Source organism: Hippopotamus amphibius, chromosome 8, assembly GCF_030028045.1.
Source record: "Hippopotamus amphibius kiboko isolate mHipAmp2 chromosome 8, mHipAmp2.hap2, whole genome shotgun sequence".
NCBI classification, from domain to species: domain Eukaryota; kingdom Metazoa; phylum Chordata; class Mammalia; order Artiodactyla; family Hippopotamidae; genus Hippopotamus; species Hippopotamus amphibius.
Window position 1 is genome coordinate 88,056,410 of NC_080193.1, and position 26,841 is coordinate 88,083,250.

At 55.4% G+C, this 26,841-nt stretch overlaps 1 protein-coding gene across 1 annotated transcript in view; it reads left to right on the top strand.

Moving 5' to 3' along the window:
- CFAP65 (cilia and flagella associated protein 65) overlaps positions 1-19,802 on the top strand; it is a 41,224-nt gene extending 21,422 nt beyond the window's left edge. Inside the window, 21 exon segments of the mRNA XM_057746500.1 lie at positions 353-598; positions 1,139-1,363; positions 2,242-2,400; positions 2,639-2,789; positions 3,239-3,367; positions 4,434-4,647; positions 4,958-5,086; positions 9,592-9,768; positions 10,059-10,125; positions 10,273-10,383; positions 12,768-12,959; positions 13,065-13,223; positions 14,385-14,528; positions 14,799-14,912; positions 15,105-15,212; positions 16,616-16,660; positions 16,898-17,100; positions 17,565-17,693; positions 18,231-18,728; positions 19,420-19,557; positions 19,670-19,802. Of these exon segments, the coding sequence (XP_057602483.1) occupies positions 353-598; positions 1,139-1,363; positions 2,242-2,400; positions 2,639-2,789; positions 3,239-3,367; positions 4,434-4,647; positions 4,958-5,086; positions 9,592-9,768; positions 10,059-10,125; positions 10,273-10,383; positions 12,768-12,959; positions 13,065-13,223; positions 14,385-14,528; positions 14,799-14,912; positions 15,105-15,212; positions 16,616-16,660; positions 16,898-17,100; positions 17,565-17,693; positions 18,231-18,728; positions 19,420-19,557; positions 19,670-19,802 (3,471 nt within the window).
- Positions 19,803-26,841: the final 7,039 nt, after the last annotated feature.

The following is a 26,841-nucleotide window of genomic DNA, read 5'->3' on the forward strand; positions in this document are numbered from 1 at the left end:
GCTTCTGGACCAGGATCTTTGAAACTAGGTTCTCCGAAGGATGATTTGAGGGCACCCTAAGATGGAAGAAACTTGGGGTAGGGGAGTCTCAGGGGCCTGAGTTTCCCCGAGCCAGTTCCTGTGGCCACTCCATCTCCCTGCCTGGAGGTCTCTGGAGAAGAATTTTTTGGTGCCAAGCTGTGGCCCTCCATTCCCTGCCTCCAAGGCACTGACTGGGTTGTGCAGAGGCATCTTGGATCTCCTGGGAGATGCTCCACCTGAGCCCACACAGACTTCCCTGCGTGTGTGTATGCGCTGGGCGTGGGGAGGGCGCTTAGATTTGAGCATGGGTCCCTCTTCTCTCGCATCCCAGCTATTTCCTGCAGTGTCCCCCAGTGAACCCTCCTACCGCAGCCTGCTCCTGATCAACAAAGGCTCCATGCTGCTGACCTTCAACCTGGCCCCTAAAAGCAGCTCAGACATTTCCCTACGGCCCAGCTCGGGCCTCGTGGCCCCTGGAGCCCACCAGATCTTCCTCATCTGTACCTACCCCAAGGGCAACTCCTGGAAGCAGCACATTTTGTACTTGCAGTTCAATTTCTGCCCCCAGTATCTCAAGGTAGGAGGCAGGGGTGGGGACTGGGTCCTTGGGAGGGGGCCATAGTCTGCGGCTTTCCTTTTCAAAGCCACATTCTGGGGCTGCTCCTCCTCCAGGAAGTGGCACAGCAGGGAGAGGCTCCCCTGGCCACATCTGGGAATAGCTATCCTCCGGACCCTGCCTGTCCACCTTATGGGGTCCAGGACAAGAAAAGGGGTGCAGAGGTCCCCAAGGAAGGAGCGGGGGCAACCCAAGACTCATATCTGCAGGTGATAGAGGGGTGTTTGGGGCCAGGCCAGGGAAAGGGTCCGGGGTGTTGGACCCATGTCTGGCCCATTAAATGATCTGTACATCCTCTTTCAGTCCCTGAGTTCTTTTCAAGAACTATCTCCTGGGTCAGTCACTACATATTCTGCCTTTGACAGAAGCTGCGTGGTGCCCAGGCTGACAGAGGGGCTTTTGATGCCCTCTCCAAGGGGGAAAAGCTGCCCGCCTGTGACTTTTTGGGGAGCCAGGGCTGCAGGTGATGTCAGGGCACTATCCTCCCTTCACTGGCCCCAGGAGGTGAGCATTCAGAGCCGGGAGGAACCACTGCAGCTGCAGCTGGACACCTCTAAAACCGTCTTCTTCAAGCCCACCTGGGTGGGCTGCTCCTCCACCAGCCTCTTCACCTTCCGAAACCCCTCGCGTCTGCCCCTGGAGTTTGAGTGGAGAGTCTCCCAGCAGCACCGAAGGACGCTGGCAGTCCAGCCCACCAGGGGGATTATCCAGCCCAACGAGAGCCTGGTGAGTGCCCTGCCGTGCTGCCGAAGGCTGGAGGGAAGGGTACTCGTCATCCTCCCCTTCACCAGCATCTCTTACCCCTGCCTATCAAGGGCCAGGCTCACCCTCCCATTCAGTCCACAGTCTTCCAGCGTTGCGAGTAGGTATGATTGCTACTGTCACCACCACCCCGTTTTACAAAGAAGAACAGAGGCTTAGGGGGGAAAAGGCCATTTACTGAGACTGTGAATTAGGAGCTGCAGAGCTGGGACTTGAACCAGGGTTTCTGAGGCAAGTCCACTCTCCATCCTTGGTCCCTAAAGCTGTGAGATCGCTGGGAGGTGGTGTGGAGCCAGATGGGTGACTATCATTAAGGGGTAAGGGAGAGGGCTCCTAGAGGTCAAAGCCTCAGGTCCCTGGAGAGGGCATGGGTGGGACCCAAACTGGCAGACCCCCAATCCTTGGTCCAAGGCCTCCTAGTTGGGGAGGCCAAACTTGGGCCAAGAACCACCAACACACGGTGTCTGATAGAAGCCGACGGTAGTAATCTGCAAGGTGAGAGACCACACAGACTTTGGAGTCAGCCTCAAGAGTTCACACCCCAGCTCCCACCGAGCGCCTTCGTCAGCTGTGTGACCTTGAGCAAGTTACCCCACATCTCTCAGTCTCCAGTTTCTCATCAGACAATGAGGCACTAAGATAATACCACTTACCTTGTGGGGATGAGGGATCGAGGGGCTTAGGGAGATAACATAGTACACAATGTGTGTAAGTGCCTGGCCGGGGAAACACTCAGAGAGGGTCACCATAGCTTGATATCCTGCAATGGGACCTCAGATGTCCAAGAGCCCGGGCAGGGGTTCCCAGAGACTCCCATGCGGAAATAATCTCTGTGACCTCAGACGCTGACATGGACCTTCAGCCCTCTGGAGGAGACCAAGTACCTGTTCCGAGTGGGGATGTGTGTCTGGGAAACCGGCCTGCCCCCAAGCACCAAGCCCCCCACCACCACCCACCACCTGCTCCGGCTGGTGGGCATGGGCATCACCAGCAGCCTCTCTGTGAGTGGGAGGACCCTGGTGCATTCGGGGTGGAGGCGGTGGAGGGGCCAGGGCATCGGTGGGAGGGAAGGCCCCAGGGTGCCTGACTCCAAGAAGGCAGGGGATGGGAGTCTTCTGGCCTCCTGGCTCTCACCCCTGGACCTGCCCTTCCTTGGGAGTCTCTGAAGCCAGTGGTGGGAAGGACGGGGCCATGGGCCTGGGAGCCCCCCACCCCGGGCTGGCTGACTCTGGCCCTCAGGCAAAGGAAAAGGAGCTGGACTTTGGGAACATGCTGGTGAACAGCAAGCAGACCAGGATGCTAGTGCTCCTGAACGATGGCAACTGCACCCTCTACTACCGCCTGTTCCTGGAGCAGCGCAGCCCTGAGGCTGTCGGCAGCGGCCCCCTCGGTACTCAGGCCATGGCGGGACTGGGGCGGGAGGCGGGCAGTGAGGGGCGCTGGTTAAGACTGGTTAACCAGACGATGGTTCAGGGGCAGGCAGAGCAGCGCTTAAAACTCGGTGCTTCCACTTCCCAGATGCGTGGCATTGGCGGGTGATTGTGCTTTCTCAGCTCCCTCATCTGTAAAATGGGACTACTGGTGGCTCCTACCCCACGGGGCAGCTAGATGGAGCAAAGAGCTTAGCAGGTGCCAGGGACACCGAGACAGGCTCCCTCTGCCTTGGTCTGGAGGAAACACTCTGCTCCCCATTTCCTGGCTCAGGGCCTGCTCTCTAACCAGAGCTCTGCTGGCCCAAGGGAGGGTATCTGGGACAGAGAAAAAGGAAAGGCCGGGGCCTCTCTGGGCTGCACTGAGGGCCTCCTCTGCCCTTGACCCTACCTCGTCATCCCTGAGCAGCTCTGCAGCTGGACCGCACAGAGGGGAGCATGCCACCCCGGTCCCAGGACACCATCTGCCTGACCGCCTGCCCCAAACACCGGTCCCAGTACTCCTGGACCATCAGCTACTCTCTCCTCTCCCACAGAGGTACCTGGGCTATCTGGCATGGAAAGCCAGGGCCAGAGAGGAAAGGGGGAGGGCTGTGTGAGCAGGACTTGGGGTGAGAGGGTGCCGAGGGTCCAGACAGAGCTAGCAGAGGGGGTGTGAGTGTGTCAGGGTGTGCCTTTGGGTGTCAGGTGTATACGCCTCGTAGCAACCACGAGCTGGACGCTGTGCTGGCTTACTGTGGATCTTAGGCAAATGCTCAGCTGCCCTGGGCCTCAGCTCCCTCCTTCATAAAATGAGGTTGTTACCAGCCTGCCTGGTAGGAGACAGGGCCACCTGGTAGGAGACAGGGCAGCACTGGAGAGTGGCTAAGTGTGGACTTAAGCCAGACTCCCTGGAATTGTATCTTGGCCTCAGCACTTAGCAGTCATGTAATCTTAGTAACTTGTTTAACCTCCCTATGCCTTAGTTTCCACATCTGTAAAATGGGGGTAATAATGGTGCCTAGGCAAAAAAAAAAAAAAAAAAAAAAAAGTACAGATACATGTTGCCACAGGGGCAAACCTTGAAAACATTATGCCAAGTGAGAGGAGCCAGCCACAAAAAGCTGTATATTGTATAATTCTATTTACATGAAATACCTAGAATAGGCAAATCTACAGAGACAGAAAGTAGATTAGCTGTTGCCAAGGGTGGGGAGGGGGATGAATGGAAAGTGACAGCTACTTGGTACTGGGTTTCTTTTGGAAGGCATGAAAATGTTCAAAAATTAGTGGTGATGGTTGTACAACTCTGTGAATATACGAAAAAAAATCACTGAATTGTATGTGTTAAAAGGGTTAATTTTATGGTGTATAGATTATATCTCAATAAAGCCATTAGTAAGTATTATATAACAGAGCATATTAAATACAGTGGTGTTTGTGAAGCACTTAGGACAGTGCCTCGTCTGTAGAAAGTATCAGATAAGGTTTGGCTGTTGCTGGAAGTATCCCAGAGTCTGCTCCTGACAAGAGTCCTGGGACAGGTTGCCCGGGACCCCCACACCCTCAGCCTGTACGCCCCTCCCCAGGAGAGCTGGGAGGTGAGCCCACCCCTTTTCCCCCAGATAACAAGGTTGGGGAGAAGCAGGAGCTGTGTCGCGTGTCCCTGATGGCCGTGTACCCCCTACTCTCCATCTTGGATATCTGCTCCATGGGCAGTGCCGAGGGCATCACCCGGAAGCACCTGTGGCGCCTCTTCTCCTTGGACCTGCTCAACAGTTACTTGCAGCGTGACCCCACCCCCTGGGAACTCACCTACAAGGTGCCCACCCGGCACAGGTGAGGTGGGCCTAGGGGAGAGGCAGGGCCTGTCTGGGAATGTTCTTGAAGCTTTCCGTCCACGCCCCCAGCACCAGGCCCTGTCCAAGAAGAGGCTCCCTATCTCCTCCCCAATTCCTACCCATCCCCAGAGCGGCCAGGAGAAGGCAGGGATTGGCTTGAGGTCTAAAGTGCTGACCCACCCCTGCCCCTGAGTCCCAGATTCTCCAGTTCCCATCTGTGGGGAGATGGGTGCCAAGCCAGCCACCCCTGGAAGGGCCCCATCCTGTCCCCAACCCTGTCTCTGAGACCATTTCTCTGTTCCACACAGCACCAGCCAGGTCCCCCCCGTCTTCACCCCTCTGAAGCTCAACTTCAATTTTGGGGCAGCACCGATAGACGCTCCCCCCTCTGTGGTGCTCCTGGCCCTGAAGAACAGCGGAGTGGTGCCCCTGGACTGGTACAGAGGGGGGGTGCCGGGGGCCCAGGGGACAGGGGCTTGGAGGCCTTCTCTGGCTGGTGGTAGCCCTGGCTGCCTGGTATCTGTGAAGCGCACCCCCTCCCCCATTGATGGGAGGCCAGGGTGGGACTAGGGTCGCGCAGCAGGACGCCAGACCTGTCACTGGCCGAGTCACGTCCGTAGGCTCAGAAGTGGTAGGATCATCCTGATGGAGACCGGCAGGGTCATCTTCACAGTTTAACGAATGAGCAGGAGCCATTGTGCATCTGCTGCAGGCTAGCCACTGGGCTGGACGAGCCTTTTCTCCTCCGAGCCTCACACCAACCCTGGGGAAAAAATCCTCCTCTGCTGACTCACCGATGGGAGGCTGAGGACTCAGCCAAGAGCACTCAGCCATTTCAGACCCAGAAGAGCCAAGTTCAAACCCAGATGTGTCCAACTCCAGAACCCCCGCCTACACCGGGTAGTCAGCAAGAAGCTGCGAGGCGCTCCTGTGTCCCTGGCGCTGTGCTGGGCCCTGGGGCACCCCTGACAGAGCCCCAGGCCCGTGGGGACTGGGCCTGCCCAGGGGCGAGCTGAGGGTCTCTGGCCCGGAAGGACAGGGCACTGCTGCCACAGCGCCGGTGTCAGGACGATGGCAGGGCTGAGCAAAGCCCCTGGGCTGCAGGAAGGGTCGAGGCTGGCCACGGGGGAGGTGGCACTTCCCCAGTCACGTGGGGCCCAGGCCTGGAGACCTGAGCCTGCCAAGCTGGGCCCTTCCTGTGTTTGGCTTTCCTCCCACTGGGGTCCCGAACGGGTGCCCAGAAAGCATCCTGTTTCCATGCCAGCGCCTTTTCCTCTTTTCCCCCCCGCCTCTGCCACGCGCCCTGATTTCCTAGTAAACTTCCTTTCGATGACTTCCAACTTTGCTTGGCTAGACGGAGGTGAGAGAGAAGTGTCCCCATCTGGGTCAGGCTCGGGGGAGAGAGCCAGGGGCCCAGCCTGGGTGTGTCAGTGGATGGGTGAGAGAGAACATATGTGGGGGCGGGGCATCTGTGGTCTCGGGAACCTTCCTGCCTGAGCCGAGCCTGAGGGGGCGTGCGGGTGAGGCTGTGGCGGGGAGCGGGGGCTGCATCGTCTGGGGTGCCGCGGCCACCCTGTACCCTCTGAGCTGTCCTGCCCCTCCCTGTGAGGGAGGCTGCGGGGGGAGCTGGTTCATCAGGCGGCTCCTGCCTGAGAAGGGCTGGGACTGTGAGTAACTACGGGCTCCTGGCCGTGAGTGACTGGGAAGCTTGGCAGGCTGCTGGGGAAGGCCCGGGGCCGCCTGGAGCTCTGGATCTGCCACTCACTGCGCTGTTGAGTGGCCGGGAGCCAGGCCCTGTAGGGCTCGGGAGTGGGGGCAGGAAAAGCGGATCTGGCCTGTGTCCTGGTGCGGAGCAGGGTATTTTGGTGGATTGTGTGTGCGTGTGTGTTTGTGTGGGAGCAAGCCAGCTCACACTCTCTATGGAGAGGGTCCAGGTTGCTGGAAACCGGGGCGGGAGGAAAGCCAGGCAGAGTGCCCACTGAGCCGGGCCGTCCATTGGGACATCATTTGAGGTTCAGGAAGGCAGTTCGTGCTTCTTCCTGGATTCCAAAAGCAAGGCACCTTCCTTGGAAGGTTTGACTCTCCTAGGCTTTTTGTGTTGTTGTGTTTCCTTTCAATTTCTTAGAAGGCTATTTTTGAAAATTCTAGCCATGTCTCTGCTAAGCTCATAAGGAACAGACGGAAGGTTTTATTCCTGCTAGGACCAGTAAGAAATGGGGTGTGCAGATCTGGCCCGGTGGCAGCAGCAGACAGGACAGAGAACCCCAAATGGGAGGGGGAGCATGGGCGAACTGGGAGCTGTACCACTGCCCCACTGCCTCCAGGCCTCCTCTGATGCCTCTGCCCTTGGCCCAGGGAGATGTAGGGCCATGCACTTAAGGGGTGATCCCTCACGGGCATCAGATACATAGGTTAACGGCATCTCTTCCCTCGTTCATTCGTTCAGTCATTGGCTAAATGTTGACGGGGGCCTTCCTAGGTGCAGGCCCTGGGCCTGGAGCTCAGCATAGAAATGCAGACGAGCCCAGGCCCTGCCCTCCAGGTGGGGCGGACCAGCCTTTTGGTGCACAGTGATGACGGATGCTGTGAAAGAGACTTGTGCAGGAGAGAGCCACTTTTCTGTTTTGGAAGTGGTGGGCGGGGGTGGGCACATCAGAAAGGCTTCCTGGGGAAAGCTACAGCTACGCTAGACCTGCAGCCCAGGGAGCAGAGGGCAGAGAGGCTGCAAAGAGCCTTCCAGACCTAGGGCCTGGTGCGGACACGGGTGAGAGGAAAGGGCACAGCGTGGCTGCAGCATGGACAGGGAGACAGGCAGGGCCTTGAACTCCTTCTTCGGAGAAGGATTAGCGGCTTGAGGCAGGGGGACAGGTTGGCTGGCTTCCGCAGTCCCAAGATGGGGGCGCACACCAGGGGACTGGCAGGAAGAGGGGTCAGGATTATTGGAGGGAGACTGGGTGAGGGCCAAGAGGGAAGCTGTCCTAACAACCTTGAAGGATCAAGATCGCCAGTTTTGCTGCTCAGCAATATCCTGCAGCTAAAACGACAAAAGCAGTTTATTCACCTGTAACAAGTCAAATGATACAAGGGTGATGGAAGAAGAGTAAGAATCCCCCAGCTCCCTCTCCAGTCCACCCTGCTCGGGCGATGAGGGCTTGGAATGCGCTTTTACTCTCAGCACTGCTACAAGGCAGGGACAGTTACTCTTTCCCTTTCTTTCTTTCTTTCTCCTTTCTTTCTTTTTCTTTCTTCCTTCCTTCCTTCCTTTCTTTTTCTCTTTCTTTCTTTCTTCTTTCTTTCTTTCTTTTTCTTTCTTCCTTCCTTCCTTCCTTCCTTTCTTCCTTCCTTCTTTCTTTCTTTTCATTTTTCCTTTTCTTTTTTTTTACCATAACGGCAAGATGTTATACACATTACTCTCTGCTTAGCATTAGACCAGTAACATTTTCACTCAGCATTATGTCAGTAACGTTCCCTTTAGATCAATAACGACCAATACATAAATCTAACTCAATCTTTTTAATAATTGCATAATATTCTGTAATATGAATGACCCTTACATTTTAAAACCACTCCTTTATTAAATGACATTGGTTGTTCCCAGTGCTATTTATTTATTTATTTATTTTATTGGCTGTGTTGGATCTTCCTTGCTGCACACAGGCTTTCTCTAGTTGCAGCGAGCGGGGGCTACTCCTCATTGTGGTGCGCGGGCTTCCCATTACAGTGGCCTCTCCCATTGCAGAGCATGGGCTCTAGGCATGTGGGCTTCAGTAGTTGCAGCACACGGGCTCAATAGTTGTGGCTCATGGGCCCTAGAGCGCAGGGTCAATAGTTGTGGCGCACGGGCTTAGTTCTCCGCAGCATGTGGGATCTTCCTGGACCAGGGATCAAACCCATGCCCCCTGCATTGGCAGGCGGATTCTTACCCACTGCGCCACCTAGGAAGTCCCTCAGTGCTTTTTAATATTTTTTGCCATCACTAACAAAATTATAGTAAACATCTGTGTGCGTGTGTGCACGTGCGCCTGCCTGTACGCACACTTACATTTATTCCCCCAAATAGAATTTCTGAGTCAAAGAGCATTTTTTATTCTGTGCACTTTTTATTCTAAAAGATGCTGTCAAAATTCCTACAACAAAAGGTGGTAGCAATTCGTTCTCTCCCTACCTGTGTTCAAGGATGTCCATTCTTTCTAAACTTACCAGCGTTGGATATAACTATTTTTCACAACTCAGATGTGAAAATATTTAAGATTGATTTGAGGGAGTTTTGATTTGCATTTCGCTGACTCTCCTTGAGACTTTTCAGATGCGTTAGCCATTTTCTTTTCCCCTTCTGGCTGTTCCCTGTTCATATACTCTGCCTAGTTTGGGGCCAGTTCTGTGCCATCCCTCTGAGAGTGGAGGGATCCTGCTTTTCAGATTGTGACCTTGAGACCCCTTTGTCACTTGTTTGGTCACCATTTAGAGGGCACTATCTGCTTTATTACAGTGTCAGGCATTACAGGGGTCCTAATTCTATGCCCAGCCTTGCTTTGGATTCCAGAGTGCCAGCCCTCTCGGGGGTCCCTGTTTGGTGTTTCTGGCACTCCTAGGTACCTCAAATGACCCTTCCTAAGAGCTTTGTCCCACCAACTCCTCCAGGGTCAGTGCCCAGCTCAAAGTGGCCCACATATACAAGCAGCTCCCAACCCCCCAGCACCCACAAGGGGAGCCCCAATCTTCACTTTCCATTTAGAAGCCAGGACCCTGGGTTTGGGGGCCATTATGAAATGAGAATCCACAGCCACAGCATTGGCTCAGACATGCACGGGACAGCCTGCCTCATGGGGGATGAGTAAGGGAGTGTACAGGAGGCCTCCATCCATCCCGCCCGGGACTCAGAGCTTCTGCCTCTGTTCTGACTGAGAGGCTCCACCTCTTCTGCTTTGCATCCCCTTCCCAGGGCCTTCCTCTTCCCAAGTGACCAGCAGATCGACCTGGAGCTATGGGCAGAGCAGGCTGAGTTTGACTGCACTGAGCTACACCAAATGCGTGTGCAAGACAATTGCATATTCTCCATCAGCCCCAAGGCTGGGAGCCTGAGTCCCAGGCAAGAACAGATGGTGGAATTCAAATACAGGTGCTGCCCCCACCAACTGCCCTGCACTTCCGGTCCTAGACACCCCCTTTCCCCAACTCCTGGAGGAGCCTGGCCTTACACTGTGTGACTCCAGGGTACCCTGAGTGGCCAGCACCCTGAGAAGGCCCTACCTTCCCACCTACAGGGGAAGTTTAATTTTCCTCTTGCCCCATCCCAGCCTCAGGGGTTTGCACATAGCCTCCCCAAAGCCATAGGTGCACCATGACCCCTTGTTCTTCCACTCATACTAGGATTCAGTAACACATCCCAGGCTGTCTTCTCCCTTCCAGCCACCTGTTCATTGGCACTGATCGCCTCCCGGTGCTCTTCAAGGTGTCCCATGGCCGGGAGATCCTGGTGAGGCCCAGCCCTGGTCCTGTCCTGGAAAACCGAGGAAGAGGCACAGGGAACCGTGCTCCCCAGGGAGCTGGGGCCCCAATCTCTCTGCTGGGTACTTCGGTTCCTCCCAGGGAAGGATGCTACTCACGGACTTTCTATTTCCAGCTAAATTTCATAGGTGTGACAGTGAAGCTGGAGCAGAAGTACGTGCACTTCACCTCCACCAGCCATCAATTCATCCCTGTCCCCATTGGCAACACACTGCCCCCGAGGCAGGTCAGTGGTCTACATTGTCCTGGTCACCAGGAGACCTAAGTGTTGATCTCTCTGTAACTGTATCAGCCCTTGACAGGATGACAAGGACCCTGCCCTCACTCTAAGAGGCAGGCTCACAGGTTGAATCCTAAGACTGGGCAACTGGGAGAGACCCAAGGTGAGAGGCTTCACCTTCTTGGCAATGGTGCTAAACCCTTTGGCAGGCCTCGTTCCCATGCAAAAGCAGGGGGTTCCTTCCTCTAATACAGGGTTCTTCAGGCTTCTTTGACTGTGAACCACACTAACATATTTTGGAAAACCCAATATATACATACACATACAACTGAAACAAAAGTATCACAAATCAATACATACACCACTACATGCTAAGTACTCTGATGTTTTCTTTTTTACTTTATTCTGTTTCATTTTTTAAATGCTGGACATGACCTGATAAATTGGTTTCATGACCTGCTTTCTAATGGGTCTCAGTCATGGTTTGAAAATCACTGCTCCAAAAAGGGCATCTTTCTGGGGCGTGAAAAGCTAGAATGTGAACCCTCATGAAGCTGTAGAAATTTCTTTATTAACCGGAGGGAATCAGCTTCCTTTATTCTGAAAAATGTACGCTGGAAATCTCCAAGAGGGGGATACAGTATTTTCCCAAACATTTCATAGCTCTGAAATTTCTTTTTTTAAGTATTTAGTTAATTAATTAATTAATCAATTAATTTTGCCTGTGTCAGGTCTTAGTTGCTGCATGAGGGATCTTTCGATGCAGCGTGCAAGCTTCTCTCTTGTTGTGGTGTGTAGGTTTTCTCTTCTCTAGGTGTGGTGCACAGGCTTCACAGTGTGTGGACTCTGTAATTTGTGGCACACAGGCTCTCTAGTTGAGACACGTGAGCTCAGTAGTTGTGGCACACAACCTTAGTTGCCCCGAGGCATGTGGGGTCTTAGTTTCCTGAGCAGGGATCCAACCTGCATTCCCTGCATTGGAAGGTGGATTCTCTACCACTGGACCACCAGGGAAGTCCCTGAAATTTCTAACCATTTAGAAGCCCTTGTGTTTTTGGGCAGGGGCCTCCAGCCACTCAGCCTAGAGGCAGAGGCAGAGGAATGGGCTTCCTAGACATGAGAGGGGGTCTCATAGCTCCAAGCTCTGCTCACTTCCTTACACCACCCTCTATCCCACTGGCTTCCCAGAAGCCCTACCCAGGGCTGGGCATTTGCAAGACTGCAGAAGCCCAGACCCTCAAAAAGGAAGGCAGAGACTCACATGCCTCCTGGAGAGGTTTCCAAAGAGACCAGACCCCTCCTCTGTGGCGCTGAACATAGACAATGGAAAAGGCCCCCAGATCTGGAGAAGACCCAGTTGTACTTCCAACCAAACTCCACAACTGCGGCCAAGCTTCCTTTTTCATTTATAAGATGATGACAGATGGTGGCCTGGAGTTTCAAAAGGGCAGCGGAAACAGAGAGAAGTGAACAGATTTAATTTACATTTCAAAGACAGAATCACTGGAACTTGCTGAGGATTAGATCTGGAAGTAAGAGAAAGGGATAGATGAAAAATGTATTGGATTCCTAGTTTGAGCTACTGGAAATGTGTCGTGTCATTTGCTGAAACGAGATACACTGGGGAAAGGAATAGGTTTTAGAGTGAAGAGTTTGGTTTGGGCTGAATTTAAGATGCCTATGAGGCAACCAGGGGTTGTCAAGTAGAAGTTGGGTACCAGGTCTAGAGCTCAGAGGGCGGTTCAAACTAGAGAAAGAATGTTAGCACATTCAGGAGTGGGTGCTGAGAAAGATGAGGGGGCTAAATCCAGACAAACTCTTTATTCTCACTGCCTTCTGTTTTCTCATCTCTACCATGGAGGCTTGGATCAGAAGATCTCTGGTTTCATGCAGGATGTTCTGTGATTCCCCAACTTTGGAGTTGGTCTTGGGGGACCTCATACCTCCTTTCTGCTCTCTTATCTGCCTTTAAGCATGACTGCCTCTAATGGCAGATGTGGAAAGTGGCAGCCTCATGCGTAATTAGAATGAGAGCCTAGAAAATGATGAAGGATCTGGATAGTGCGTGCATGGATCTTTCCCTAAATTACAACACTAGGGACACAAGCATTAGTGTCCCCTTATACCTTGACTAAGGTAAGTTGAGAGCAAAGAAGAATAAAGATTACAAATTATGCTAAAATGTCAGAGGCTGAAAATATATTGATAGTTATATACTTCTTGGGTGATCAAGCCATAAGGGAAATCAGAGCTATTTAGGGGTGCTTTGAGACTGCAAGGGTGATGTCATGGAGATCAACCTGCCCTCCCACAGTGCACACAGAATCCCAGGCTCTCTTCATTGCATCCTCGAGCTGGTGTGGAGATTTCCCAATTCCTTCCCCCTGCAGATTTATGAGCTGTATAACGGTGGCTCGGTGCCCGTGACATACGAGATCCAGACCAACATCCTGTCGCAGGTTCAGGAAAAAAATTTTGATCACCCCATCTTCCTCTGCCTCAACCCCAAAGGGGAGATCCAGCCAGGCACAACTGCTCAGGTCTTCTGGATCTTCTCACCTATTGAGGCCAAGACCTACACGGTGAGCGGCAAGAAAGCCTGGGCTAATATGGGGTGTGGGGGTTGGAGGTGGCCTCCCCAGCAGGCCTTGCTTTGACCAGTGCCTTCTCCCACCTTCCTAATCTAGGTGGATGTGCCTATACACATCCTGGGATGCAACTCAGCCATCATCCGCTTCCAGGGAGTGGGCTATGACCCCCATGTTATGGGGGACACAGCCCCATTCCACAACATCTCTTCATGGGACAATAGCTCCATCCACTCGAGACGGATGGTTCCTGGGCAGGTAGAGGGAAGGGAGATGGGAAGGCCTGAGGCCTAGAAGGAGCCTGAGGGCCCAGGGTGGCCAGGACACAGGGATGAGGAGGCTGAGAAGGAAACGAGGGAGAGTTGAAAAGGGAGGGATACAGAGGTGAAGCCTGGAACCAGCTCTCCTCCAGATTTAGGAGGTAGCATCAGCTCTGTGAGAGGCTTACTCTGCCACCTAGCGCCCACAAGTGTTCCTGCTCTGGCCACTCCAGCTGCTGCAGGGCCCTCCATCCCGCCCTCGCCTCTGGGCGTTGGGATGAGGGTATTGGAAGGGGTAGAAAGAAGCTCTCCTATTCTAGGGCTCTAAGATATTATCTGCATCCAGAACAGTCTCTCCCCTGGACCTAGATGGATTTTGCTGAAATATCTAGGGCCAGTAATACTACCTTTAGTTCACACACTTCTCACTGTTGGGAAGCCTGACACATCCATCCATTTCCCTACTGATCCACATGCCCATTTACTCACCCATGTATCTATTCAACCACCCATTCACCCACTTCTCCACCCGTCCGTCCATGCACTCATCCAGTTACTATCCACCAAAACATCTGCCCGCCCACTCTTCCACTCCTACCCTCTTTGGACTCGTACTGAAGGATGAGTACCGTGGAGGACACAGTTATGGAGACACTCAGGGTCTAGACACAGAGAAAGTGCTCCTTCCATGGCCTCAATACCCATGATACTCAGATACCCTTACAACACAGCTCCTGCTATGTGCCCAGTGAAGATGCCAACAGCCGATCACCTATTAATTTACAACCATCCTTCAGAGACTCAAATTTTATTGGCTTTAGTTCTGCCTTCCCTAAGGAAATTCTGACTTCTCGGCCCTTCCAAGCCTATTTTAATGGTCAAAATCATAGGCTTTAGAGTGAGACTGTTGGGGTTTATCCAAGCTGTGCTTGTGAGAGACCTTTGGAAAATTATTCATCCTCCCTGAATCCTAGCAGCACATCTGTAGAGTGAAGACAATAGTAGTACCTATATTATTGGGCCACTGTGAGGACCAAATGCATGTCAGTTGCCTGCAATGGCACCTGGCCTGTAGAAAGCACTCAGTAACTGGCAGTGGTTTCTATGCTTAGTATTCCTCCACCTCTCAAAGTTGCTATTGTGTTGTCTCCACCAACAGAATGTCTTCCTGTCCCAATCTCACATCTCCCTGGGAAACATTCCTGTGCAGAGCAAGTGCAGCCGCCTGCTGTTCCTCAACAACGTCTCCAAGAATGAGACAATTGTCTTTGTCTGGCAGCTGAAGCCTCTAGACTTTGGGGAGGTGAGAGTTCCCTGTGGTTGCAGAATCAGAACCTCCAGAGGGGCTCTAGACTCACCCCATCCCATCCATCCCATCCCATCCCACCCCATTCCACCCCATCCCATCCCATCCCATCCCATCCCATCCCACCCCATTCCACTCCATCCCATCCCATCCCATCCCATCCCATCCCATCCCATCCCATCCCATCCCATCCCATTCCATCCCCTATCCCATCTTGTCCCATCCCATCCCTGTGAAACTCCAGAGACTCCTTCCCCAAATAAATAGGTGTCTGTGAGTCCTATGAAAGGAAAGGTGGCTCCCGAAGAGACGATCCCATTTGTGGTGACCCTGAAGGCCTCAGTGCATGCCAGCTTCTATAGCATGGACCTGGTCTGCAAGGTAGGACCAGCCTCAGAGAGAAACTGAGATGGCACACAGCTCCCAGTCTTGGGGTGCGGGGTGGTCTGTGAGATCCCCAGACCCCCAGAGAGAGGCAGGGGCCAACCTCTGGAAGAGTGGGGGCCCCACAGCACAGGCCCAGGCCAAGGCCCTCCAGACCGTGGCCTTCTCTCTCCTTGTCCTGAGCCACAGGTGTACCGGCAGGAACTCCTGCAGCAGTACCATAAGGAACTGCAGGAGTGGAAAGACGAGAAGGTGCGGCAGGAAGTGGAGTTCACCATCACAGATAGGAAAGCGAAGGTGAGGAGGACAGGGTGGGCTTTAAACACCACGGAGCTTTCCGATTGGCCTTGCCAGAGGGGACAGAGGTGGTGCTCAGAGGTGTCCTAAAAACTGGTCAGCCTGACTTAAGAGATTAGATTTCTTTCATAAGACTAAGCATAGCACCTCCCCAAGAGGCTATCTGGATACAGAAAACTGGCTGACCCTTCCCTGCTTCATGTAGCCTGTACTTATTGGACACCTACTGGGTGCTGGGCACTGGGGACCCAGGGGAAACCAGGCAGAGCTCACCTTGTGATGGAAGAGAATGTAGCAGAGTGGCTTCAGGTGTAGACTCTGGAAACAAGTTGCCTGGTTTTGTTCCCTGTCTTTGATGATTTCTAGCTCTATAGTCTTAGTCAAGTCATTTTACTTCTTAGTTCCCTCAGCTGTATAATGGGGGTAAAACAACATCTGAGATTGGCTTCAAGAAAATCCAGAGACGGGGTATAGATGAGACAAGATTGGCCATGAATTGCTGATCGTTGAAGCTGGGTGGGGGGTATTGGAGGATTCTTTGTAGCACTGTCTCCACTTTTGTATACTTTTGAAATTTTCCATATTATGAAGGTTAAAAAGGGAGTTTCCTGGTTGCCTAGTGGTTAGGATTCTGGGCTTCACTGCTGTGGCCCGGGTTCGATCCCTGGTTGGGGAACTGAGATCCTACAAGGTGTGCAACGCAGCCAAAAAAAAAAAAAAATGGGTTAAAGAGAAAAGTTTTAAAAATATTTTAAAATGTGAATAAATTTTTATCTGCTTTGTGGCCCTGCTTTGAGGATTAAAGGAGTTAATGCATGTAAAGTGCCTACAACAGTGCCTGACACGCAGAAAGCTTTCACCAACTTGGCCTATTAGTATTTACACGGGGGAGACTGATAATAAATGATACTAAACATCCACCTTGGATCCTCCTCCCCATGGTGGCAGTTTTGCACCGTGATCTTCCCTGTGTTCTCCACACTGAACCCCCAACAAGGCACTGCTCCCCTCTGAAGCTCTGGCCCAACTGTGAAGGCAAATCATGTCTTGAGGGCTATGGGAAAGGAGACTTCTGGATTAAGGCTTAATAAGGGAGGCTGTTTCCTTATCAGCCAAACCACAAAGCTCCAGGGCACCAGGACAAGTACCCTTGGGGCAGCCTGTAGTTTGGTGGCATTTCCTTTTCTTTCCTTTAGTTAAATAACCAGGCTTTCCTTGTCTGCAAGCAGCACTTCCTTAGGGAAGGTTCTGGAAAGGGGTGTGCCTGGGAGTTGGGCAGGACCAAGAGGGCAGTAGGTGCTGGCACTGACTTCAGGCCCTCCGTGCGTCAGTGGGGAGGGTAGGAAGCAAGGAGTCCCTCTAGGCCTCTTACATCCTAAGCAGGGGTCTCTTTGCTTCCACAGAGAAGAGTATATTGTACAGCATGTGAACCTATGAGGAAGTACAAGGTAAGGATGTAAGCCCAGGCCCAGCTCCTTGGGATAACTTGAGAGGATCCTTGTGTGCTCTCCAGAGATACCTCCAACCTCTGGTCCGGCCTCCTGGAAGGGAGGGATGAAAATGCCAGTGGGTGGGGATGAAATGCCAGGGGTGTCACAAAAGACCTGGTTGGGGGGCTAGGGACCCATCAGTGATAGGAGTGCAGTCCCCAAGCCGCTGTCATCCATGCCTCCCCTTTCCCAAAGACGCTGCCCCCCATCAAGAACCAGCGGTGCCTCAACCGGCCGACCAGCTGGAACCTTAAAATCGCGAAGGAGGAGACACGCTGGCCATGCCCCCAGCCGCCCTCGCCAGGCATGCTCTGCTTAGGCCTCACTGCCCGCGCCCATGCCACCGACTACTTCCTGGCCAACTTCTTCTCTGACTTTCCCCGCCACTTCTTGCACCGGTGAGCTCTTAGGGAGGGAGGGGTCTCCTTTCTCTGCTCTCTGCAGCCCTCCCGCTCCAGAACAGGGTCTGCCTAGACCTATAGACCTAACCCTTGCCGAGGGCTTGGAGCATGGGCAGCATCAGTGAGACTTCTGGGGCACTGCTGGGCCCAGGATGCCCCCACTACTGTTAGGCCCTTATGGGAAGGGGGCAAAGAGCCAGAACCCCTGGGGAACACAGCTAGGTCTCCCTGCCTCCCCTCTTTCCTTTGCGTTCCAACTTGGAGCTTCTCCAGGTCCTGTGCCGACTCTGAGAGTTGGGCTTGGTTCTCCAAATGCAGCAGCACTATGTTTGGCTTGAGGCTGGGGGCTGCCCCAAACTCACCTACGTCCTCACGACTGGGCAGCCCCCATCACTGCTCGTGTCCCCAACCCCAGCATGGTGGCTTGCCTGGGCCACTCCGAATGCCATGGTCTGCCCCAGGGAGCTGCCAGAGAGGAAATGCCCCAGGGAGGACTCAGAGGCTAGTGAGGAAGAATCCCTGGACAAGTGGGCCCCTGTCTCCAAGCAGGAGAAGCAGCTCCTGATTGATTGTCTCACCACCGTCATCAGGTGACCACCCTCCCCCTAAACCCTCACCCCTCCATCTCCCTAGTTCATTCGGTCAATTCTGGGTCCACCCAAAGCCCCTGAAATACCAGCGCTTCCTTTCCTGAAAGATAGAACTTCCTCACAAGATCCTTTCACTGGTGGTCCCAGGCCCTCCAGGATGGTGCAGCTCTAATGGAGCTGGTTGGAGAGATCCTCAGGGCTGGGTCCCTAGTTCTGCCTTGTCATGGCGGGTAGATGAGGGCTGGAGCCAGTTCACTATCTCTCCAGGGCTCCGGTCCTCATCTGTGTAACTCTGACCTCCTGGTTCTTCCTCTTCCTTATAGTGTTCACCTTTAAGAATCCATGGGGCCAGAGATGCCTTTTTCTAAAGAAGGAATGGGAGGGGGCAACTGATCAAGGGCTCCCCTCTCCCTACCTAGCACCTGTTTGTGGACACAGTAGTCAAGAACTACCCCTTGGGGAACCCTAAAGCCAGAGCCTGCCACAGGGGGCTGCAGGCCTCTCAGTGAGGGCCTTCTCCTCCTCTCTGCCACCCAGGGGCCTGCTGGAAGACAAGATCTTCCATGAGGCTGTGGACCAAAATCTGGTGGAGCAAATGCCTTACTTCTGCCAGTTCTGGAATGAGCAGTCGGCCAGGTTCATGGCCCAGAACAGCAGCCTGCACTTAGTGCCAGCCATGTCTCAGTCTTCCCACAGCTGGCAGGACAGCGAAGACAAGGAGGAGAAGGAGGACAAACAAAGTCTGAGGAAGAAGGAAGAGTGGGAAGAGGAGGAGAAGGACGAAGAGGAAGAGGAGGAGCTGGAGGCGGAAGAGGAGGAAGAGCTGGAGGAGGAGATGGAAGAGGAGGAGGAGATGGGCAAGGAGGAGCTGGAGACGGAGGAAGTGGCGGAGAAGAAAGAGAAGTTCTCCTGGACGGTGATTAAGCCCACGCTGCAGCCCACATCCCAGGAGTCCCTGAAATGGCAGTGGCAGCAGCAGCTGAAGGTCCTACTGAAGGAGAAGCAAGAGCAGGACGAGAAGGAGGCCATCAGCCGGTGAGCAGCCAGACCCAGGTGAGGGTTTGGAGCGGGGCTGAGTGCAGTGGACTCCTAGGAGGCGATGCTGTGCTGGGACTCTACCTGTGTGGGCTTCTCTTTCCAACTCAGCGTTCCTTGACATCACTGTTGGACACTTAAGGCCTCAGTGGGAGTATTTACAGAATGGCAACCTGAGCTTTAATTTTTTTCTCCAAGAGCAGACTATTAACATTTACTATCACACCACTTCCAGGAGGGTGATTATCGTGTCAAAGTCTCTTAAATGAGTTTCTAGAGCCAGGAGAAAATACCACCTCTTCTTGCACCGCCTTTCCCTGGGGCTGCTCTGTGTCTTTCTGTCCATGGTGGGATTCCCCAGGAGTCCCTTCTGCACCGTCTCATCGATGGATGCCTTTCCCCAGCCCTGGCCCTGGAATGGGGACTCGGATTGCCTGAGTTCGAATCCCACCACCACGTGTACCACCAGCGTGACGTTTTGCAACTTGGTCTCTTTAAGCCATAGTTTGAACATCTGTAAAACGGGAACAAGGATGCCTCATAGTGCTGGGGGAGCGGAGAGTTAAAATGAGAATCCACGTAGAGCACGCGGCAAATGGCACAGCACAGAGGGGGCCAGCGGAGAACAAGAGCTAGGGAGCTAGGTCGGTGGCAGCGCTGACCCTGGCGCCCCCCTCCTCCCGCCCCGTAGGCTCCCGGCTTTTGCTAACCTGCAGGAGGCGCTGCTGGAGAACATGATCCAGAACATCCTGGTGGAGGCGAGCCGCGGGGAGGTGGTGCTCACTTCGCGGCCACGCGTCATCGCTCTGCCGCCGCTCAGCGTTCCCAGGTGGGGCGCCCGGGCCAGCGGCCGCAGGAGGGGCGCGAGGGGCTGCAGGGGCGGGCAGGCTCGGCGAAAAGGCTCTCACCCACCCCGCTACCTGGGGCTTTCTGTCTTCCAGGATTCTGACTCCCGACTCGCTGCCAGCGGCGCCTCCCGGGCCGCAGCGAGCGGAGATGCCCGGCTCGATTGAGCCGCCCCCCACCGACAGTTTGCAGGCGCCAGCGCCCATCCCCTCCGACTTGCAGCTCTAGGTTCCTCCCGCCCCCTTCTCCATCACCCCCCAGTAAAGCATCTAGTTTTTTTTTCTATATCTGCCTTGACTTTATTCCCCCTTGACTTTATTTAGTTCTTGACGCGACAAGAACTCGCGCGCGCGGTCTGAGAGGGACAGATGGTGGAAGCGGCCAAGGTGGACTGCATCGACTCATTGGCGACTTGGAGGCTGGAAGGTTGCGCCTCTCCCCTCCACTTTCGGCTGCTGGACGAGAGTTCTCGCTGCTCGCTGGACCTGGTCTGGCCAGAGGAGGGCGCTTCGGGCGGGGCCTGACTGGCCTTTGCCCCAGCAGAGCCGGGTGGACAGGAGCCGAGCGCCTGGCCTGGTCTGCGCAGCAGGTGCCCGCGGAGGGAGGTGGCCACCCCTCCCCTTTCCCCGCCGCGCCTGATTCGAGGCTCGGCCCTTCCGCCGCTAGCTTTTTCCTGGCGTCTGCCGGGCTCCCCGGACTCTGCTGAGGTTGGGAAGGAAGGGAAATCGAGGCACGTCTCAGAGGGTCAAGAACTAGACGCTGGGACGCGGATGGAGATCATCGCTACACAGCGGCCCACAGACCCTACTAAACGACTCCCATCGTGAATCTGAATCCCCAAACCAGGGGATGTCCCACTTTCCCTAGGATACCCACATCCCGCTCTCCCTAACCTCCGCCTGGCAGATTCTGTCCTCGGCTCCTCCCCCACCTCCCCGAGGCAGGTGGGTGGAAATGTGACATCTGGTGTTGTTCCAGAGGCGCCCAGGTCCCCAACACCCCCCCTCCACCCCCACCGCCAAGGCCTCGGAGGAGCTCCGGCCCCAAAGCCTAGGCGGGGGCGGGGAGAGGGGTGAGGGGCGCTCCGCCTCCTCTGAGTCAATATTTGCCCCGAGCAAACGGGCGCCCGGACAGGTGTGAGTGTGTGTGTGTGTGTGTGTGTGTGTGTGTGTGTGTGTGTGTGTGTGTCTAGGGGCGGCGACTGAGTAGGCCGTATAAAGCGCGCTGAGCCGAGGCCCCGGCACAAGCTCCGGGGCGTGCGCTGGGGACCAAGCCAAGCAGGGGCCGGCCGGGTGGAGGGTGGCCAGGAAGGGAGGGGCGGGCCAGGTGCGCACCTGTAGTGGCCGCCGCGGCCGCCGACGTGTCAGCCGCAGATGCGCGCAGGTGAGGGCGGCGGCTAGCGGAGCGCTGTGCGGCACTGCACTCGCAGAAGACCAGGACCAGGAGACCACCGAGGGCCGCAGCCTGGCCCCGGGCCCTCCGCTCCCGCCCCGCGACGAGCCCCTCGCACAAACCGGACCTGAGCGTTTTGTTCGTTCGGCTCGCGTGAGGCAGGGGCGGCCTCTCAGCACCCGCCCGGGGGCCCAGCCCTATCGCCACGCAGGCACCTGTCGCCGCCGTCGCCATACGGGTCGGAGAGGCTGTGCGCCGCTCCCCGGGGAGATCCGGCTCCCATCCGGCCCCGCCCGCCCTGCCTTGTCCTGCCCGCAGCTCCCGGGCTGCTCGGCTCGATTCCGGATAATACGAGCCGGCCCAGCGGGCTCCATAGTGGGGCTGTGGGCCTGGTCAGGAGCCCTTCCGGAGGTGGAAACCCGGCTTCTAGTCCGGCTCTGTCCCAGCGACTTCTGTGGCCTTGGGCAAGTCATTTCATGGCCTCTCCTGGGGCTTTCCCATTTGCGCAATGTGGGGGGTTGGTCTGGCCTCCCCGTGTGGGCCCCACCCGTCCCCTATCCTGGTGTCTGGGCTTTCAGCAATACTTTTGAGCCCCCTGACCTGGGAAGTTGGAGGCTTTCAAGGGGTTGGAACAACAGCTATGAGGTGTGGAAAACTGGGGTGGGGGGGGGGGAATGGATCAAGTCCAGCTGCTGCATATCTCTCTGGTGCTGACATCCTGAGGGTTCACTCCCTGCCATCTCCTTGGCCCATCTTTCAGTCTTCCCACGTCCAAGACAGACAGACTGATAGAAAAGGACAAACACAGGGTCCGGTAGCCCTTGCCTGATGGGGTTCCCAGGCACTGCAGCTCACTGCCTCCCAAACTTCATAATCCCAGGCCTCTTGTTTCAGTCAGCTGGGGGTGGGGGTGAGTCTAGGTGGCCCTCAGATTAGGTGGGCGTCCATGGATCATTAGCTACAACCCAAACCCAGGACAGACCACCCCCCTTTTCAGCGACTCAAAGTGTGAAGATCTGACATGGGGGAGGAGGAGGAAGACTGCCCTAGACCCCTGGCCTCCAGCTTGGAGGGCCTAGAACTGAGGCCTGGGGTCAGTCTGAGCCCCCAGTCGAATCTCTGTCCTGTGATTCCAGGTGTCCTCCCTTCCACCTCCCAAAATTGATGGGGATACTGAGCTAGCCCCAGAGAGAAGGGTCAGTTATAGGTCAGAAGTGGAAGGAAGGCTCCTTGGACAGCAATAAGGAACCCCATTTTCCCCTAAGGGTGAGGAAACATCACGGGGAGGGACTGTACCCCACACAACAAGGCCGAGGCCGGCCCCGGGAGATGGGGATGAGGCTCGGGAGTTACTCCAAATTGGATGTTCCCCGGGGGTGCTGGCTTCCTCTCCACTTTCCCCCCACTTCGCTGCCACCCTCACCCAGCTACCCGCAGGCTCCACAGGATCTGCTGAGTCCTTGGCATGAGAAAGGGAGGGGGAGGGGATGAGATGGCTCTGACAGATCCCAGGCAGGTCTGGGGAGAGGGTGGACTGCAGGCTGGATGTACGTGCAGCAGCCCTGGGGCAGGAGGGTGAGTGGAGATCCATGGGTCCCAGGCTGGGTGTGTGCAGCCCCCATCCTGGCCTCCCTGACCAGGCTTCTGTCCTGGGTGCAGCCCTCTGCTCCTTGCCTGGCACTGATTGATTTGCCTGTCAGGGGCCTGGTCTGGTGCTGGCACATCTTCCCTGTGTCTTTGAGGGCTTCCTCTTCCCTCCCCCGGTCATGGAAAGGGGCTAGAGCACTCCCCCTCTGTCTAGGACTCCAGATCCTGGGGCTGCACAACAAAAAGGTCTCCCTTTGAAAAGAAGCCCCCACCCCCACCCCAATACACACACACACACACACACACACACACACACACACACACAGAGCAGTCCTGGGGGCAGGGATGAGAAGAATGAGGCCACCAGCGGGCTGGGGTCTGCCCTTGTGACAGAGAGCCGTTGCCTCTTCCCCTTCTCCTGGGGGTGGGGAGGGGCAATTTCCCCAGACCTCTACCCCCCCATCCCCAAGACCCGCATTTCCTGGACCGGCCAGGGATCTGGCCTCCCTCCTCCCCTGCCTGGCCAGGGGCGGAGTCTCCAGGCGCCAGGCAGGCCTGCAGGTGCGGGGCTTGGGGAGGGGGTGCCCAGCAGCTGGTGTTCGAGGCAGCCCCCACCCCTCCCCCTTCCTGCTCAAAGCCAGAGCCTGCTTCCTGTCATCCCTGTCAGCACCCTGGGCAGGGGAGGGGACAGGTAATGGAGGAAGCGGAATAAGGGAAAGAGCAGTTGGAGTGCGGCTGGCCCTAGGGGGACTGGGAAACTGCCCATGGGAAGTGGAGAGGGGAGAAGGATGAGCAGGAGAGTGGAGAATCCAAGCAGAAGCACAGAGGGACAGACAGAGGGTGCAGTCCAGAGGGTGCAGTCCAGAGGGTGTGGAAGATTTCAGGGTCCAGAGAGGCTGCAGACATCTCCCCCCCAGCTCCAGATTGTGAAAGTGAGAGCTAGAGAGAGACCAGAGACACACAGAGGCAATGTGAGATAACAAGTGATGTACATTTCAGAGAGATGGGATTTGAAGATGTTGGGTCAGAGGTCAGGGTAACCAGGGATGGAAGATACAGTGTGTACGGGAGAAGGGGGAGGCTATGTGAAAACAGCCTCCATCCCGCCCCACATCAGGATGGGGAAACTACCCACAACAAAGGAGAAAGAGGTGGCTTCTATGTGAGCTGTAAATGTGAACCAGGGCTGGATGTGGAGGTGATACCCCTATCTTGGGAGGCCCATCTCCCCATTAAAGGGCAGAAGGTGAAGAGGGGCAAAGCTCAGGCCGCGTGAGCAGTGAGGAGCATGGATCTGACTCCATCTCTCCCCTTTTCTCTCTTGGGCACAGCTGGACAGACAGCTGTGACAGCTGCCCTGGCCCCACTACCCACCTGCTGCTTCTGGCCCAGCCTTGGAAATTCTGGGTGCGGAGGCCACCCAGGGTCTGTGTGAGAGGGTGGGGACCTGGGAGTGGAGGCATTGAGTGGGAGGGGCTAGGGGCTGCTCTTACACAGGTGCTAATCCCCAGTCCGGCCAAGGCAGAACCAGAGCCTCACTGACCTTCTCAGAGATTAGTCCCCATGACGACAGTGGCAACTCGCCCCCTCATTCTGGCTAGGCCAGGTGTGTGTGTGAAGCGTGGGGAGGGAGGGGCAGCAGAGGCTGGGTGGGGAGGGAAGGGAGCCTTCCTGAGGCATCACAGGATCACAGGAGTCAGGGCTGGAAGGCCCCTCCAGGATCAACAGTTAGCTTAGTTTTCAGGTACAGAACTGTGGCCCCAAGAGGGGGAGTGACTTGTCCAAGGCCACATATGGAGCCAGGAAAAGCACCTGGACCAGAAGTCAGGTCTCCAGTTCCACTCGGAGAGCAGAGGTCTGAACAAAACAAAGGAAATTGGGATACCGCCCCCCCAACCCTCCCCAACTGAGCTCATCAGTAGAGTGGCCCTAATGGGGGAAGCAGGAAGGCTCCCCCTCCTGAGTGGTAGGCTGGTTTCCACAGGGCAAGTGTGGGACGGGCGGCTGCAGCTATGCTTGCTACCCTGACTCCTCCCCACAACCCAGCCCAGCCCTGGGGATACGACGAACCAGGCAGCAAAGCCAGTTATAACCACAACCATCACAACAGTAACAGCGAACATTTATTTGATGCCTACTGTAGGCCAGTTCTGGGTTTTACATGCGTTTAAATCTTCACAACGGTTTTAAGGACGATCATTCCCATTTTTCAGAGGGAAAATCTGAGAAGTAGAGTACAAGTTCATCCAACTTATGAGCAGTAGAGCTTGGATTTGACCCCAGGCAGCAGCGTGACTCCAGAGCCCACAGTCCTAACCCTTCAGTGTCTGTATGACCATGAGGGAGTGACTGAGAGGATCTTCTCCAGGTGACTGTGGAACGGGTTGTATGCATATGAAAGTACACAAGGCACCCAGCACAGCGCCTGGCACACAGTACATTTTGTTATATATTTAAGGAATGAGTAAGTGAACAAATGTCTGCCCATAAATGAGTGTGACCACTGAGGTGTCTATTGAATCCTAGAAGGAGACTGTTCACATGCGATGCGTGTGGGATCTGTTCGTGTGAATGTGTGCAGGCTGTGCCCTCTCCCTGCTGCCCTGTGCAAGCCCCATGGCTTTGCTCCTGGGTGAGTGGGTGGTGGTGAGAGCTGCCTCCCATCTCCCTGGATGGGGGCCAGTTCTCTAACCCCACTGAGGGGCAGAGAAGAGGGGCTCTGTTGATAGAGGGACAGGACAATGAGTCTGTGGGGGTAGGGCTCTCACTCCTCCAGGACCCACCTCTTTCAGGCCCAGCTGTCCGACCCAGCCTGAGCCGAGCTCCTCTCACACCCGTGTTATCTCTGTCTCCCAGGAGACCAGACCTCGCAGCCCCAGGGAAGGTGCTCACTGCTGTTCCTGGCTCCCAACCTGGGGTGGGGGTGGGGAGTGGAGAAGCAGGGCTGCAAAGGAGGGGCTGCTGATGGTACAGGGTCGGGGGAGGCACCATTCACAGAATTTGCATCTTCAGTCACCAAGGCCCCCGGCTGATTTCCCAGTGAAATGAGGGAAGGGGGTGGGAGCAGGCCGACTTGAGGAGAGGACATTGGCCACCAGGCCCCTCTAAGCTGCCCAACAGTACTGTGAAGTTGGATTGTTCAAGGGATGGGACCCTATAGGAGGGAGATGAACCTTCTGTGGGGATTCTCAGGGCCTTTACCTGGGATGGAGACCTGGATGAGAGTGCAGGATTGGGTTTGAGGATTTCTTTGTCAGATCGACATTTCCCCATAGGGGATGGGGACCCGAGTGGAATCCAGGGCCTCACTGAGAACACAGGACTGAGTCTGAGGGCTTCTCTGTGGGATTTTAAGGTGCCTTATGGGATGGGTGCTTTGGCAGAATCATGGTGGGGCGGTGGGGTCCTGAGGATTTCTCGGTGGGACCAAAGGTCCCTATATGAGATGAAGGACTGGATAGGGTGGGGGTGGGGCGTTCTCGTCAGGTAACAAGATCCCTATGATATCTTGAGGTCTCTTGGATGTGTAGACCTGGGGACACGTTTTTCTGTCTGTCTAACTCCCCCACCCATACCCAGAGGCTGAGGCTGTGGATGTGGAGGAGGTAGGGGTGCGGGTGCTGAGCTGGCAAACAAAGCCACCTGTGCATCCATCCTTCAGGAAGCTCTGAGCACAGCCCATCTGGGAAAACAAACAGGACCAGCTGCTGGGGGATGGAAGGGGGCTAGGAGAGGACTGGGTGGGGGAGACCTGCGGGGCTGGAGGTGGGCCAGCCTGGTGGAGAAAGGAGGCAGGAAGGGGGTCCACTGTACAGAAGAGGCACGGGGATTCCGTTCTAGCACACCAGGCAGGGCTGCCTGACAGCCCCTTCCCCTCAGTGGCTCCTTCTCCCCTTTCTTGATGACTATGAGGCCCAGAGCCACTCAGGGGTGTGGAGCGACGTGGGGACCCTGAGAGAGGTCTAGAGATCTGGGCAACTGGCTATTGGCAGTGTTGGTGGGTGTGCCTATTTCTAAGAGAGCTGGTGAAGACAGGTAGAACTAAAAGCCATGCACTACCGTGTGCTGGCGGTGGGACATACACACCATTTTTCTGATGAGGAAACTGTCAGAGGAGGGGAGAAGCTAGTTACTGCCACACAGCTACTTAGTGCAGAGCCAAGATCAGATCACACACACACACACACACACACACACACACACACACACCCTCCTGTGGAATCCGGTGGTCCCACCAACACCTGGACTGCCCTCGCAGTCCCAGCTCCCAAGACAGCGTCCAGCCTCT